This window comes from Xiphophorus maculatus, chromosome 8 (genome assembly GCF_002775205.1).
Source record: "Xiphophorus maculatus strain JP 163 A chromosome 8, X_maculatus-5.0-male, whole genome shotgun sequence".
In the NCBI taxonomy this organism is placed as follows: domain Eukaryota; kingdom Metazoa; phylum Chordata; class Actinopteri; order Cyprinodontiformes; family Poeciliidae; genus Xiphophorus; species Xiphophorus maculatus.
In genome coordinates, this window is record NC_036450.1 from 8617219 (window position 1) to 8632227 (window position 15009).

The window sequence follows — 15009 nt, forward strand, 5'->3', positions numbered from 1 at the left end:
TGACTATTTGTTCAATGCACGCTTAATTAAATAGTCTTGGTCTCTATTTGTAATCTCTGAGGTTTCAATACATTTTCATCAAAGGAAGAAACCTAAAACTTTTACTCATTTTGAAAACACCATACCCAAAGTGAAACATGGCAGTGGCAGCATAATACCACTGCCATTAGGGAGAAGAAAGTTGATCAGTTGATGGAAAAATGGATGAAGCTAAAACCATGACAATAATACTTACAAAGGAGCTGCAGACTGGATTGGAAGTTCTCCTCTATTTCTACTAAAGGAAATTTAAAGGCATCATTTCCTTCATTTTACAAAGCATTGTAATACTTTGTGTTGCTCTATCATGTAAAATTCCAATAATGTTTGTGGCTGCAACATGACAACATTTTATTCAGTGTAACTCATTGTAAAACGGCACTAAGGGATTTAACCAATACCAGAAGAAAGATGAAAAGAAGTTTCACCAACAATAGAGTATCAAGCATGATGGGACTCCTCAGACAATAAGATATTGTCCTTTTCTTTTGTTCCCCTTTTTTATACAGTTCCATAGGCGTAACATGTTATGGATGTAATCTCTAAGAGGATTCTCTCTGCTTGGTATCATGGTACATGTTAATTTCAGCTCTTTATTTTTCATATGGAAACAGACCAGAGATCTCCCGAGCATGCCAGCCAATTATAATCAATTCACCCACAATCCCCCCCTCAAACCTCCTTCTATAGCTAATCTGCCATGTTGGTCATTGTCATCTGATCATGTGTGACCTTGGCTGCTCCTTAGCTGGTGCAGGCAGCGTAGCAGCAAACGTACATTACCAGGCTGTTAAGTTTTAGTTTTTGTGGTTATCAGGTTTTACCAAAAGTGTTGTCCGATAATAAGATGAGATTTAATTGGTGAAATGACAGCATCTTGTTTTTAGTTTAAGGTTGAACTACTTCATGAAATAAAACTGGTAAATAAATTTGGAACAACAGACTAAAGTTCTGTCTCCTAATTTGGTTTAAGAATCACTTCAATGAAAGAAAGTAAATGTAAATGTAAAGCATCTTCCGTTACAGCTGTGCATGAGCCTCAGAGCAGCTTAGCCAATGCGACATGACATGCAGCAATGGTGTGCTCATTCAGGGGCAATTCACTCCACATCTATGAAACCTATAGCCATAAATATCCTGCGTTGTATCCCTTTACTTTCATTTCAGCTCAGTTCAAGCAGAAACAAAAATAAAATGGTTATGTCATTATTATTTTCCAAAACTTTCGTTGCAGCCTCATCTGTCAGTGGGCCTTCCTCACCCTTCTCTCACCCCCCCAGGCCTAGCTTGATCTGTCTGCGCTTGCTCCTCATTAACACATGAATACAGACGAGGAAGGGGCCTGCTATGGCGTGGACGCCAACAGAAGGCAGCAGATTTGCAATTCAAACTGCTGACCATCAACACCCCCACCCGTCTCAACTCCCGCTTCATCCCTGGGATACTCGGAGGTTCAAACTGTCTGCAGGATGATTGATAATGTGCGTAAGAAGGGCAAGACGAACTGAGCGGACAGATGTGGTTTCACTGTTTTACGTCATACTTCTGCTCACTTTACAAAATCAGAAGATTTTGTCACTGGAGCAATGGACTTAAGTTGTTGTAATTATTAATATTTTTTTCATATTAAAGAAAAGAAAATGGACCCATTAAAATTAGTCTACAAGAACCTCATGAGCTGTGACATTTGGGTGTGACATGACAGGAATTAGAAAGCTCTGCCAAGGTGATAACTCAAAGCTGAAAAAGAAAAAAACTTTTGTGAGTAAAATCTGGACTAGACATGAAATCATCCAAATTTCCTAACCATGCAAATCACTTCCATAGTGGAACACAGGTTTCAAACCACTGATGAAATAATAACAAGTGATGATATATCAGCAATCCTCTGGAGAATTTCACATTTTATAATGCAACACCTACTGTTTACTCCACAAGCTTTTGCTTTTAATTTTGGCCCATTTGTCCCGACAGACCTGGTGTTACTGAATCAAGTTTAGAGGCAGTTTTGCTTAGACACGTTATAGCTCTGTCCTGTCCATAAATGTTTTATGGGCTTGAAATTGGGATTTTCTGATAGCCATTAAGAAACATTGACTTTGTTGTACTTGAGTCACTTTGCAATTTATTTAGCTGTGTACTCAGTATTTCAAAGTAATGTTCTTTTTGTCATGATGGCATCTATTTTGTAAGATCATCAGTCCTTTTAACGCCACACAACATGATGCTGCCACCTGTGTAATTTTCAGTAAGGATTATTGTTTAGCTTTATCTCAATGCAATAAAGACAAAAACAAGCAAACAAACACAAAACGGAAGCTCCTATCTACATTCTGAACAGATTATTGGAATGATTGTGCTCTATATTATCTTCATAAATACATAACGCTTTTTTTAAAAAAACGATTAAATGAAAAGGGGAATAAAATGTTTGATGAATAACAATGAATATCATGAATCTAATATTCAACAGGTAAAATAAAAAGCCATACCTTATTTCACTCGAAAAGAAAATGAAAATGAAATGTCCTTCGAATTGAGAGTAGCCATGGTTACAGAACGGCGACTGAATACGTTACTTCCGCCTTCGCCTTCCGTCACTTCCTGCATGTGCGGACAACATGGCAGCCCCCGTTGCTGTTCATCTGGAGTTTGGGTAGGTACATTTTAAACTTTCCTCGATTGTATGTGTTTAGTTTTCTGAAACTGACAAACTTATATGTTCACTCGGAATATATTATTCTCGTAAACCTTGACTGCCTTTGGCTGTTTATTGCGTCAACGGAGCAGAAAACAGTTCGGACACCTTGCAGATACATTTTCTCAGAGCAACAACATAACAGAACATGTACTTTATTGCCTACATGGACATTTTGCAAGTCAGCTGATCTCCGCATTTCAGTCGAATCCGACCAGTCTGCACATACGGCCTGTCAGCTGTTAACAGAGCTGATAACTGTGCTTAATGAGCCCTGCCGAGAAGCATCAGCACTGAGAGGCTGCTAAAAAGCACCACAAAGACCTCAAAACAAACCCTCATTTAAACGAAAGTTGTGAGATTTAACTCTGTTTTAACTCCATTCATTCAGGTTGTTGAATTTATATTCTGGAAAGAACCTTAATACAAAACATACGTTAGTGCCAACCTGTCAAAAGTCTGTTTAATTCGAAGAAAATTGACTCAGTCTGGAATTTTACGACGAATTACGACTGAATTAGTTAAAGAAAATAACAGTCTCAACTTAATATGCGGTCATATGAAAATAATAAAGTTGCAACATTTTCTTCTTTGAAAACTGTTTGGATATGTTTTAAAAGATTTAAAATTGTGACTTTTGACACATTTTGATACTTTATTTCTTTTAAACTGCAGATGTGAGTTTTGTTGACAATATAAATTCATAATGGTATAGAAACCTTATTAAATATTTTAAACGTTGTATTAATAGTTTATTTAAAAATGTATGGAATATCTCTTATGAAGCTGTATTGCTTGCTGATCTATAACATCAGAATCAAATTACAAAATATATGAATAAATGGCAGCGGATGGTACAATAGTTGCTCACTTTAGTATGTTGGTCATCTAGCAATGATTACAAAAGTTTTCATTGAGCCACTTACCCTTGTAATGAATGTTAGCACTTTTTAGAAAGGACTCAGTTTCATGAATCACATCAATGTCCTCCTTATAGAGGGTAACATTCTGTATAAAATTATGCAGAGATGTCTCCTCTTACAAGTGCTTTTAAACTTTTCAATCATTCACTGGGTCTCCATTGGAGCAAGGTAAGAATTAAGGGTCTGTTGGAACAGTGACAGGAGCTAACAAAGATTATCAACTGATTACTGGAAAAACACTGTTTCACTTTGACTGGATGCTTAACATGCCAAGAATTAAGTTTTGTCTGATTATACATGGCAGCCAGGAACAGAGCAACAAACTTCTTTTACGGATTGCAATTAATGAAACAACAACCAAAAAAGATTATGTAACTGGCAATCCAATCCAAAATACTTGAATGGGCTTTTTCTCAAGGCTGTAGCCATCCTTGCTCCTTGTACACCTATTTATCACACATTTTTCTTCCACTCAACTTTCCAATAGTCTGTAAACCAGGAGCTTCTTTTGCAAGTAACTTTTGTGGCTTACCCGACTTATAGAGCGTGACTTTCTGCTGAATAACTGTCTAGTCAGAAATCCCCATAATCGTCTGTCATTATGCAACATTTCTGTAATTAAAATCCTGGTTTAGTCCTTATTTGTTATTTAAGCTTCCAGAGAAATTTGTCATTAGGTTTTTGGTGTATTTCAGTTTTATTTTTAATATTTAACTCCTGGTTCTTTTATTTAGAGGAGGAGCAGAGCTACTTTTTGATGGTGTCAAGGAACATCATGTGACTCTACCGAGCCAGTCTGAACCATGTGAGTACCACTTGTCACCTTAAAATACAGCAGTTAAAACTAAAAATAAGTCATCCAGTTCATATATAAACCTAGCTTTGACCTGGCCTCCTGTGCACCTGCTTAGTGTTACGATGCAACTTCATGTGTATCAGAACAAATCAGTGGTGATTAATTGTTTTCTATGTCGCAATAAGCAGCTATATTGCTTCCACATCTGCTAGAGATTTGTTGCCCGTTGATACTTTTCAGGGTTGTAATTGCTACACTGTTTTCCTAAATAGCTTTATACTACAACTCAAAGCTCAAATAGTGAGCTTTGAGTTGAATCATTCGATAGTATCTGTATGTTTAGATTCATTTTCCTGCTTGAAGGAGAGCCTTCATCTCAGTCTCAAAGCTGTCTTTTACAGGATTTTTAGCTAGTATATATGAGCTCCATCCATCTTCCCATCAGCTCTAACCAGCTTTGATATCTCCACAGCATGATGTGTTTCACTATGGGAGTGGTGCATTCAGGGTGATTTGCAGTGTTATGTTTTCCACCAAACCTAGTGTTTTGCATTAGAGCTAAAAGGGTCAATCTAACTTGACCACAGAGAAACTTAAAAAATAAAAAAATTTGTACTCTTGTTTATAAAAAAGCTATTGAACATACATGGTTACTGGGTATTTCAGATGTAAAGGGACTGATCCTTTACGTTGCATACCACAATTTTCATATTTTAGTTGCAAAAAAAGAAAAGAAAATAAGCAAATTGAAAAATAATGCATCTTTTTCAATCCATTTTACTATCATAGAATATTTAATCCCATAAAATCCCATTAAAACCCATTGAAGATTGTTCTTATATCATGAAAAAATGTAAACACATTCATATGATACAAGTACTGAGAGTCAGTGTATGTTGTCAAAAGACCAAATAATATCATTTAGTTCTCAGTTAAGCAAAAACCTTTGTGTTTGAAACATTAAAATAAGATTTTATTTTCATATGAACTCTCAAGTTCACACATATATGTTGTAATTTTCACAAGACATAGAAGGGGCAAAAAAACAATAATAAAAATTTCTACTGAGCGATTTTTGTCTGTGTTCAGGACAAATAGGAGGAATACACGCCTCTGCTTTTTGGCTAAACAATGGCTGTTCATGCAGGGTGCTGATGTTACCACGACAGCACAGAGACAAAAGTTGACCAGAACAGGGAATGTCTGACCTTGCTCCACCAGATGACCTGTAGGTCTCTGTGTGTGTTTGTCAGGAGCTTTGTTTCTTTTCAATAATAGTATCTCAAATCCTACATTTTCAGGCAGGCATTGTAAACATTTTGACTTTTTTTTTGCCTGAGCTTGGTGGTTTTGAGCAGACATCCAACCTGGCTGAGTTGGCTCGCTGATCTCTGAAAATATCCGTAACCTATATATATGAGGGTGTGTATGTGTGTGTGTGTATATGAGCACAGAGGGGGGATGCAGTGAAGGTTGATATAATTGGTTCTGAATCCTTCGTATTTCTTTTTTGACCCCGACCAATGATTGATGACCCTCAACTGAAAGACCCGTCCCCCCTCTTGTTTGCACACACACACAACAAAACCCCTATAGCCAGAGGATCCCCCCAATTTTTTTAAAGTTTTGCCCATTACATCAGCAGATAGATGGAACCCCTCTCCTCTCCTTCCCCCTTGCACACACTTCACATGACGGTCGTAATCGCATTAAAACGGAAAAGCGAAAAATGGAGTTGAATAAAGCGCGTTCGCAGAAGAAAAGGCTTTAGTATTAAATAAACATCAAAATGGCGCCTTTTCGCTCCCCTCCCCTTCTACACAGCTGTATCCCAGGGTGCACTGGGATCTTGTGACGCATGTTCTCCTCTATCATCTGCGTCTCTTCTCCTCTACCTGCACTGCAAAGTGTATTTGAAATTGTTCAAAGCTGAGACTTTTGCTGTTATTTTATTTCATTTAGCTGCCTGTTATTAAACCTATGTGACATTTTAGAGGAATTTATATTTATTTTACAAAAAAGCTAACCGGATTGTAGACACTTTGTTTTTATTGTGCAAGTATAATATGTTTGTCTGTGTTTCCTTAAAGAGAATGCAAAAAAAGAGGGCAAATGATAACGAGATAAGAGGGGAACTTTCATGTCTGGAGGGGTAGTGTGTGTGTAAGAGATGAAATGAAAAGGTAAATGGAAGAGAGTGAATAAGAGGTAATGGTGGAGAGAAATCCTAATAGTCAAAGGCAGAGGGCACAAAGAAGGAGTTATGATGGGTACAGTGATTGCTTCTGTTTTTAGCCCCGTAGAACTGCAGGTCAGTAACCACCCGTTACTGAGAGTGTGTGTATGTGTGTGAGAGAAAGTGTGAGTGTGCATTGGTTGCAAAACATTGTCTCTTTTATTTATATGGAAGTCATTATAAACTATCATGCAGTTCTGACTGGTCAGACGGCACTTTAGTTAATCTGAGTCTGAGGTTAGAAACCCAAATAATCTGCCGTGTGTGTCGTCCTTAAAGCTGCAGAGAACAGACAGAGGTAGGTTTTTAGAGCAAAGATTTATTTGATATGTTCAATATTTTATTTTGAATCAACAAAAATATAGAAACACAAAACCCAAATCCCACTGAGTCTGGGGTAAAATCTGCATTAGAATAACACAAATCTTTAAACATAGGATTGTTTGTAGATTCAACCTTGTTTCACACAAAAAAAAAAAAATATATATATATATATATATATATGTATATATATATATATAATAACGAGATTTTTTTTGCATTTTCCTAAAATGATTTAATGAAAAAATGTCTAAATATGAAGTAATCTCTGCTTGTTCTCCATCTCCTCACTAACAGCTTCCTGCTGCAGCTTCAACCTGCTCCTCACACCTGAATCCCTGTCCTCCTCCTCCTACTGCTGTATTCCACTCCTCCTCATTTATGCTCCCTCTCTCCATGTTTGAACCCCTCGTCTCCTCTGTTCTTTTGCGTGAAGCGGTCAAGTTCAGCGATTGAATTGAGTTTAATCTGTGTGTGTGTGCGGCTACCTGCAACTGTAGACCTGCGGACGAGCGATACTTGAGTCGCAGAGTAATACACAGTTATCAGGCAAAACCCATCTGAGGATTGTGGAAATTGTTGTTGTTTTCTTTGCTTGTCTGAGTATCTGTCCTCCTCTTATAAAATACATCTGAATACTCCTACACCACATTAAATGTTAAAGGGAATGGTTGCTGTAACCATCATGGATTCACAGTTGCTCTTTTAGTGGGGATTTGTCCTTTAAGCCCTGCTTCCATTGCTCAGTCTGAGTGAGGTTCAGCCTATTGTTGAGACAAGGTCAGTCTGATTGTTGACGAGGTCAGACTAATAGAAAATGCAGGCGTGGCTTATAATTAAGCTAAATGGAGAAGCCTTGCATTTAATATGTAGCAAAAATTCAGCAAAGAGAAAATTTGATTTCTTTTTTAATTCCAAGGAAAGAAACATGAAATTATTTAAAAATAGTCAATTAAAAAATTAATTCCAGCTTTTTTTAATGTACAATTTTTTATGAATTTTAACCCATTAAATTCAACATTAAGCCTCTAAGTATTTACATTCATCATTGGTTTGACTTCTGCATTTAAAATAAATGATATTTGTGCTGCTGTTGACAGTTTATTCTAGACAACCTTCCCCCTTGCAACTAGCATCCCCCCCCTCCTCTACTTATACTCATAAATATACATACATGGGCGCAGATATTCGTGCACCCCCTGCCCCACCTGGTGCCTCCGTCGCGTCACATCGACCGGGAGGCTGGAACCATGCACCTTGACCTCCAACCCCTGACCTGCGACCTGCGTTGTCTGCATGTGTTTGGGTTGCGTTTGTGTGTGTGTGACATAAATCTGTTCTCTGCAGCCACACTGCTGGGATCTTGCTTTTGTTCTTAGGGATAAAGGAAATGTTGAAGTTTTAGAAGACACCAGCTAAAGGTAAATGTTTTGGAGGGAGTGTGATGGAAATATGTGTCTGGTTTTCAGGGGACATGAAGCAGCTGCTGGTTTGGATCCAACGGAACCTGCTGAAGGAACGGCCTGAGCTCTTTGTTCAGGGAGACACAGTGTGAGTGCACTTGACATACACTTGATCTGCGGACATTGGAAGCCTAAATACTCTCCACTAAAACATAATTTCTGGAATCTTATGTTAAAAACACACATTTTGTTGCAGGAGTTTGTGTTTAAGACCATTTTTTCCTGCGTGATTTGGTTTCAAGTTGGAGGCCTCAGTGTGTGGCGTGATAACGCCACACTCATGTTGTGCTGGTGTGTGTGGGGCTCTCTGCAGTCCTATAGGACTGGCTGACTTTTACAGCTGCCTTTGTTCGCTACTATTTATAGCACCGTCTAACCAATGAATGGAGAAAAAGCTGGCCTACCTACAAACCTCACCGATTAGATTAAAGCTGGACATGTTGGCCGCATACATTTTCCTTTTTTTTTTTACCCAAAACCCTATCATTTAGATCTATTTTAAGTCTTGTTGGACACTGGCAATTCTTGCTTTGTCCTTGATTGTTTTGCATGTTTTGTTTTTTATATGCGTGAGTGTGTGTGTGTTTGTTTTCCTCTTGCATTGCCCTTTCTTGCTGACGTCAGAGACGATCTGTGTGGTGGGTAGGAACACTATGAGAGCCATCATCAGTATATGCCTCCGGCATTATCTCAGCATGCACATGACTTTAACTCTTTTAAAAACATCTGTTTGGAAGAGCTTGCTTTTAGCTCTGTCATAAGATATAATCCTCTACAACTTATTTATATGAAACTACAGATTTCCAGTCACACTTTTATTTATTTTTTTTTTACAAAATTCTTAAAAAGCGTATTTGTATGATTTGCTCCTCTTCGATGTCAGAATCAACCAGCGTTTTACGTCAGCCTGCTGGGTCAAAGTTATGCTGTATGAAAAATTAATTATATCTATTTACAGTTTAATTAAATAACAAAGAATCCAGATAAATATAAACGATGATTTCCAGAAAACTCTCTGTATACATCATACATTTCTGTGTCTATTATTTAGTGATTTGCATGCATTTTCTATGTAAATTACACTATTTTTTTTTTTGTTGCACTCTTTATTGCTATTTTGATTCCACTGTTCTACATTTCATATGATATTAAAATAGTTGTCTATTTATTATTTAGCTTAGTATTTTCTGTTGTAATAACATTCTGCCTGCCTGTTTTGTTGTTTTGAACCTCTGGAAAGCACTTTGTTTTGCATTTAGCTGTATGGAAATCAACAAAATGATTAAGAAAAACAGGAGACTTCTTAAATATTCATTGAATTAATATCAGAAAAACAAACAAAAGAGTTCATGTTTCTTAATTCACACAGCTCTAATGTGACCTTGAAAGAGCAAAGACTTGTCCTGCACTTATTATATATTGCACTGCAATTAAAAAAAAGGCAGAAAATATTTTAGACATGATATTGTTTCAGGGATATCCATTGGTTATATTTTATTTCTAAGTGGAACTGGCGATGCTTAAATTGAAAGGACTCAATGGTAAATATTTCCGACACAGAAATCAATCTAGTTTAATATTTTTTTAGTAGATTCTTGGAGTGAATTTCAGAAGCAATTTCCAGTGAGCTATTTTTGATGTGAGGTCCTGCTCAGGGGTTGGAGGCGGTTGTTTTGGGTAACTATAGGTATTTTTTGCGTTTCTGTGTGTTACTTTTGGGACAAGCGTTTGACTTGAAGCGGTGCGTTTTCCCACAGGAGGCCTGGGATCCTGGTGCTTATCAATGATGCAGACTGGGAGCTAATGGTGAGTCCTTGGAGTCACGTTCACTGTCAAATGATGTGGGGTGGATTTAGGTGTGTACTTTTGTGTATGAGGGAGGGGAGTTACGGGAGGATGCCTGACATGTGTAACATATTGTCTGTTGATCATCAAATGATCTCAGATCGTGTAACTTAAACTGTACGTTCAAAACAGAGGAAAATTATGACTTTTTAATTTGAGGGGGAGGGATAACCTGCATATTTGCTGATGCAGAGAATTGAGTTTGCTCGTTTTCTCCCAGTCAGTTATGGCTTCATAAAATGTGGAAGCAGCTTGTCCTTGGGGTCTCATAGCTGAACACATATTTAGATGCACATGTGGCCTGAACGGCTCAGTTTTAAATGAATTGATCTGATTACAACACTCGGCTCAGGGTGTAAATAAATTGAGAAGTTTGTCATTGATTGAACCCCACTGGGAGCACTGGTGGAATAGATATATTCATATTAATAAGCACAGTTATTTCTCCCTCATTTTCTGCCTGCAATAAGTATTGAATATTTTGTGTGTTTAAACATCAGGGGGAGCTGGACTATCAACTCTTAGACCAAGACAACATTGTATTTATTTCTACGCTTCACGGAGGATAAATAACTAAAAGGACAGACATCACGATGTGTATACTACATATATAACAGTTCCAGACCTCTACACCCTTCACTCCCCTTTCTGTTCTCACATGCAAAGAACAACTCTCCCTATTGGACGCTGATGACGCGTCAACGCCATCATGAAGTGCACAGCTGATACTGTGCAGCAGGAATGAGGGGAATTTCAGAGTTGGCTTCTGAAAACCTGGAATTGTGTGGAAGTCTTTGATCAAACAAGGCAGGTAAAAAGCCAGCCCAGAGTTTTCAATAAAGACCAGAATTGAAAAAGATATATCACTAAACTCTTGGACACTGAAACTCCTAAGTATGTGGAAACATAATCTAATTATTTTTTAACTCATGAGAAGAAAAAATTAAGATAATTACAGATTTGGTTGATATGTTAGTTAACTGTTTTCCTCTTTACAGCTATGCCTTACAGTATGTTATTCATCATGCAAGTACCCACATTTTCTTAATTTTCTTTTCTTACTTTCATTGAAATGTATGTATTTTTTTTCATTTAAATGTATGTATTGTTTTCCAATAAACTGAAAATAAATGGTTGATAGACTGAATTTATGTGGCATTTTTTCAGTCACACTGACTTCTCAAAACACTTCACACCAGAACCACAAATATACACACCTTCATAAACTGATACACAGATTGCTCTAGGCAAGTTGAGGGTAGTGCCTTGCCCAGGGCACATTGACAGGTGGCAGGAGACTAGATTCACACCCACATACACTGACTGTATTATTATTATTATTATTATTATTATTATTATTATTAATAATAATAATAATAATAATAATAGTTTTTATTTCAAAGCAGGAATATCTGACAATACAACAAAAAAATTAATAAGATTGAAAAAGCAATTAGTAGTGATCCATTTATACAGTTTGCAGCTAAATAATTTATTTTATTGTATATTTCCAAATAGAATTTTTTCAACCTATGATAAATTACAAAATGAAACAAATATTTTAATCAAATTTTTGCATAAATATTTCTAATTTTTGATATTAGTTTATTATACCATTATTGCTATTAATGGTATTTCCGTACATAAATTGCAATAGATTATTATGTAATGCATTTCAAACAATTAGGTTCACAAAAGGTAATTTTGTCTCGATTCTCTGCATTAACAAAATATCTTTTGTAAAAGTTGTTTTAAAATATTAACTGCTAGTTGCTATTATTTCAATTGACGCAATTTTTTTCTAGACATATCCCATTATTTTCTAAATTCATTAACACACCGCTCACAGAGGCCTCTCCAAACGTTTTTCCTAATTAAGATCCAACCGCACCTTTCCATATTTGATAGCTTATAAAATCGATTAAAGCGCAGCTCTGTGATCCCGCCGCACTTTTATGATGATTAGACTCAACTTGGGGCTGATTGTTACCTAGCTAAAAGCCACACTCGGATGGACCATTCATGCGAGGAGGTGGAGGATGGACGTACAGGGTGTGTGTGAGGTGGTGTGAACTACAGGACCACTGCGGGAGGTCGAGGTCTAGCCTCCGGGCTGCCCTCTCTTGAGCGCCCGAGGCGACCTAAAAATCCTTTTCTCGGTGGTGGAGTCCGATTTGCAACGGGAAACCGGCCTATAATGGGCAGCAGAAAGGAAATGCTAATGAGGCTGTGAGGGGGTTAGAGAGGAGAAAGTGTTGCACTGTGTCAGCTGCTGCAGGATATACCGAGGCTGTCTGCGAGGGACACGCTTACAAAGTGGAGGGAAATGATCCCACACATGTATCTGCAGCTGTGCGCTGAGTCTGTTGGCTCTTAATCTAGATTTTAAAGGATGTTTAAAATAGATGTTTAGTTTATGAAAAAAAAATACATATATATTTAGGAATTTAACATACTTGCATTTTCTGTGGTTAATTCAGATTATTCCGTCAACTTTTTATCCTTTTTTAAAAAAATTGTTGTTTTGCAAATTCAGAAGTAGTGGATTATTATTTAAGGTCACAGCTTGCGCACCGGCTGCTCAGCGGGAGACATGATGGTCGACCTTCCTGCCCTCAGCATCATAAAGACATGCCCAGTTCACACCAGCAGAATAAACAGCTCAGTCTGAGGTAAATAGACAGACAGTAAACAACAAGGACGAATAAGAGTGAGGCTTCATATTTAAAGATTAGGCTGGAAAGATGATGAAAACCTTTTCTGCGAAAAGAAATCTTTGCAGGCATAAGAAAAGCCGTGAAACCTTTTCTATAGTAACATTGAAATCAAAATTGTTAGAAATTAAAAAATTTTAATTTTTCATTCCTGCTGGAGAGACTTTGAGTAGTACTGTTTAAGAGAATATCACCTGTCCACTTTTTCACCTGCTTATGTTGGGTTTTTTTTTTTTTTTTTTATCCTAACCAAAATATTTCCCCTTAAGCAAACTATCGCGAGAATTTCTCATGTCCAGGTGCAAATACTTTTGAAAACTGGGTTTGGTGCACAGGCATTTAAAAACGAATTGCGAATTGAAAAATACAGATCTACTGAATTGTGGTTTAAACGAAGTCATTAATTTACTTTTAAAAAACGAAGTGAAAGTCTTCGAGTCTTATATCTTCGAAAGCATCTTCATTTTTGATAAACGAGACTTAAGTCCTTCAGATATACTGTCAAACTTGCGCTGCATTTTGCGCACTGCTATAAGATCAAACATTGTGCATTAATCCTCTGGTATTAAAAGAGGTTAGCGTTTAATGTCCTACTACAATACACACATTGCCTAAGCATTTGTCCGTGTGTGTGTGTGTGTGTGTGTGTGTGTGTGTGTGTGCGTGTGTGTGCGTGTGTGTGTGTGTGTGTGTGTGTGTGTCTGTAAGAGAGAGAGAGAGAGTCGACAGTTGGTGTGTCTGTGTATATTAATTAGTCTATAAGTAACAGCAAAAAATTAACATATATTGAAAAAGGACATTTTATAATTCCTTATAGTAATTCTGAAAGAATTAGCAAATGTTTCATTTTCAACAACAATAATAATAAGTTCTGGAAATTTTAGCATTATTTTTGACTATTTGCAGTTATTACGTTTTTCAGTTGCTTTTTCTCCTCAGAATGAAGCATCTGTCAAAAATTGACATAAAAAAGTCCCACGTGAATTATTAGTTATATTTAATATCATAAGACAACAGTTCAGGATTGTTTATATGTTTTCCTTATTTTATTTTATTTTTTTACAGAAAGTATTGCACCTTTACATTTAATAAGATGCGTCACATTTCATAGAAAATAGCTTTAGGGTCCCTGCTGCTAAATGCGATTTAAAGACCCATAGCGTTTATTCGTGTCATAAAATTCTGTTGGTACATCCACGTTTTTTTGAAAATACCCAAAGGTGCATTTTTTTAAAGTAAAATGACACTTTTCAATAACTAAGTTTAATTTTTATCAGATGGTTTGCCACTGTTTCCCTCATTCTGTGCTCGTGTCCGATGATTGGCTCATGTCACCAACAGCGTGCGCCTCCGTGCAATATGCAGGCCTCACCGTGAGCCTGCAACCATATTTGCCAAATCCAGTCGATACATCAATGCATCCAGTCGATATTTACCTTTTAAAACAAACAGTCTTGATTAGATATTCGACAAAGTGTAAATACTAATCGGGCAAACACGCCGAAAACACAGTCTGAGGCAGAAAAGGGTTTTCCGTCACTTTATTGGCCCAGACTCGCGTTCATATCCTCTGAGTGAATAACATGCAGATTTAGATATGTGTCTTACCTGCAAGAGCTACAGTTACAAAACAAACAGAGGCTCAGAGGCCTTTCTGCTGGCTGTCTCGGTGATGGTGGAGGCCTGGAAGGCAGCGGTTGATGAATGTGAGCCTGCAGCAACAGATGTCCATACACAATTCTTGGGGCTGAATGGGATTTTTACTCAAGAATTGCGTTTGGACAATCAGTCGCGAAAGACTCTTTATGCATATTCTCTATCCACAGGATAAAAGGTGTGGGAGAAAATAAAATAATAATAACAATAATAATAATAATAATAATAACTCACACCAACAGTGCATGCGTGTGGGGCCGTTTTGGGGCCCCTGGGTGCACCTGCTGCCGCTGCCCTCATGCCCCCTAACAGTGTGAC

At 37.3% G+C, this 15009-nt stretch overlaps 1 protein-coding gene across 1 annotated transcript; it reads left to right on the top strand.

Annotated features, from left to right (window-relative positions):
• The first annotated feature begins 2640 nt into the window (after nt 1–2640).
• urm1 (ubiquitin related modifier 1) lies at nt 2641–11419 on the top strand. The gene is made up of 5 exons (XM_005799665.3): nt 2641–2695; nt 4395–4465; nt 8483–8564; nt 10234–10282; nt 10822–11419. Exons 1-5 carry the CDS (start codon nt 2661–2663, stop codon nt 10888–10890), a joined length of 306 nt encoding a protein of 101 aa, XP_005799722.1. The 5' UTR covers nt 2641–2660; the 3' UTR covers nt 10891–11419.
• Nucleotides 11420–15009: the final 3590 nt, after the last annotated feature.